Genomic DNA, 2,644 nt, shown 5'->3' with positions numbered 1-2,644 from the left:
TCTGTCATATAAATGTCACTTCCATCACTCACGAAAAAATCGAATAAAAATTTTGTTTTTGTTTATAAAAAAATAAAAAACTTTTTTAAAATCTAAACTTGTTTAAAATAAATTATCAATCCTGCAGGACTCAAGCATGTTAGACGGTTGGTATTGCCGTAGTTTGGCAAACGAGCAGGCAGCTTCATCACAAAATCAAGATGAAGAAATCGACCCCAACGATGGGGAGTCCGGTTCGGAAGAAAGCCAAGACGAGGGACAAGATAATTTCAATAATCCCGTCGATTATAAAACACAATCACGCTATTTGAAAAGAAAATTAAAATTTCTAATTTATGTTAGTACTATTTTTAAATGTTGTCTTAAAACAAAAAATTCAATCAATGATTCATTACTTTTGTTTTGTAAAAGGAAAATGAATTCTTCCAAGATGCTCTTCGTTCGAGTCAACGTCGTTTGTTAAAAGTTTCACGTGATAGATCATTTCTGTTGGATCGTCTTTTGCAATATGAAAAACCAGAAATAACATCATCAGAAAGTGAAGAAACTGAATCTTCAGATGACGAAGCAAAAGAAGCAAAAAAGTAAAACAAAATATCCTTTATTAATAATTTGTTTAATTTTTCGTTTTGTTGAAGACGCAAAGCTGCTGAAGGTGCCCCAGCAACTGGGCCAGGTTCAGGCCGTGGACGAAAGAAAAAAGCTACTCAGAAAACAAAAACAGAAACACCCAAAAATAATGCTAGCAATCAACCCGAAGGCCACATGACCGCCGAAGAAGTTGAAAGACATTTACAGTCGAGGCAGTCCTTGGCAGAGTTGGTTCCCGAAAGAGCTCCACCAACCGTTCCAACTGAAATGTTTAGCAATGAACCATCATTGGATAGGTAAGTCTTGGGCCCAATAATGTTTTGGTATCTTGAATAGTAACCGTTTCTATCTCTGCAGTGAATCTAATGACCAGATGATTGAGACTTCACCCAGTAATATTGGAGAAGAATGTCTTAGTGTGGAATATAATAATTGAACTCCTTAAAACTTACTTTAAGTTTGTTAAATAAAAATAAACATTGAATTTAATCTCGAACAAATCAGCTTATTCTGTTTACAAGATGGACAGCTAATTAAATGAATATTAACAACGGCCAACGTTGGATATATTTGATTGAGAAGTTTAACATTATGTAAAAGATATGAACACGTTAATTGCTCTTTTAAGAGCGAGCATATTAAATGACCGCGATGATGAAAAATGACCCTCATTGCTAATAGCAGGCCAAATTTTAGTTGCTACTGTCATACAGTTGAATCTTACCTTTAAACATAGTTTGATGCCTTTTTGTCGTAGGTAGGTAAAGATGGCGGGCCCAAAGATATTGGTATCAATGACTCCTTTTGGAATGTTCACTTATGAAGAGACGATCCTTGCCTGGCCAATTCATTCACCTTTTCGTTGCCTTCAAAACAACTTTGACCTGAAATGCACATAAGAGTGATATAGAGTCTTTCACTCAACATTGAAAATTACCCTCTGCACTACTACAATTCAGAGCATGTCGAAGTCGAAACAATTGCTGTTATAGCTGCTTAACTATCTGTTAAGAAAGCTAGGTTTTCATCCTCATCTAAATTTTTCCTGAGTATTTTGCAGACTTCTTTAATTGTTGGCAGTTCAGCTTGGAACACACTAGCAAAATTGGGTAGCAAATATGTATGCACGAAGGTTTAGAGATAAGAGCCGCACACGACCACAAAGCTCTAGTCGTAATCTCGCTATCTGTTCTCTCCACTTTTTTGAGTTTTTGTTGAAGTTATATGCTCTGTTGACTGCGGGTCACTGGACAATAGAGCCGTAGGTTAGAATAGGTCTCCAAATCGATTTTTAAGTTAATAAAATCATTTTTGATTCGACACCCCAATTTTTTCCAAAGGTTTTGCTACAGGTAAAGAAATCAATGCTATCGTCTTCTTGACCCGCTTTAGTCCTCTACTTTAAAAATCGCTAAGGACTCGAGAAAAGATTCGGTTAGGGCATTGTTTAAAGCCCCTTCTCAATTGTTTCGTGGAGACAAGCTATAAAGTCGAAAACACGAATCTTATTGTGCTTCAAGGCAGATTATGAAATCTAATTTGAACGAGTACACGAGTCGAAAGAATATATGGAACCTTAGCACTAACCACCACCCGATTTTAAATATAGGAGATTAGCTGAACTGGCCTGCTAGGGAGGCATAGCTAATGCATGCTACTTATCTGCCAGGCTAAATTAATACATCGTTATGTCAAAAACGGTGTTGAATTATGGAAAGTGTTGTCATTTTTTGCTATAATATTCGATTGACCATTTACCTTTATATTATTACAATGTCATCGTCAAAGCTAAAACAGTGTGTTAGCCATTCTAACAATTCTTCTACTACAAAACACCAATATAAGGGTTATACTTATACTAACTCTTCCTATGGACAACATCTTGTCCAGATCATTTTCTTTATTGTTTTGCTTTGTAGCTGTCTCTTCTGTTTTTGTTCACAAGACCTTTAGTTCAAGATCCATTGAAAATGTTGCTGAAAGCCCCATTTACCCGTATTTCTAAGGAAATAGTGCCAATCTTAGGAGTCAAGTAAAAGTAAATAAACAAATC

The 2,644-nt window shown here is 35.8% G+C and overlaps 1 protein-coding gene across 1 annotated transcript; it reads left to right on the top strand.

Annotated features, from left to right (window-relative positions):
• LOC129911886 (uncharacterized) lies at window positions 1-1,091 on the top strand. Its single transcript, XM_055989879.1, has 4 exons — window positions 1-337; window positions 412-584; window positions 639-887; window positions 949-1,091. Exons 1-4 carry the CDS (start codon window positions 137-139, stop codon window positions 1,025-1,027), a joined length of 702 nt encoding a protein of 233 aa, XP_055845854.1. The 5' UTR covers window positions 1-136; the 3' UTR covers window positions 1,028-1,091.
• Window positions 1,092-2,644: the final 1,553 nt, after the last annotated feature.

This window comes from Episyrphus balteatus, chromosome 2 (assembly GCF_945859705.1).
Source record: "Episyrphus balteatus chromosome 2, idEpiBalt1.1, whole genome shotgun sequence".
Classification (NCBI taxonomy): domain Eukaryota; kingdom Metazoa; phylum Arthropoda; class Insecta; order Diptera; family Syrphidae; genus Episyrphus; species Episyrphus balteatus.
The sequence above is the reverse complement of the archived record's forward strand: the minus strand, read 5'-3'. Positions and strand labels throughout refer to the sequence as shown.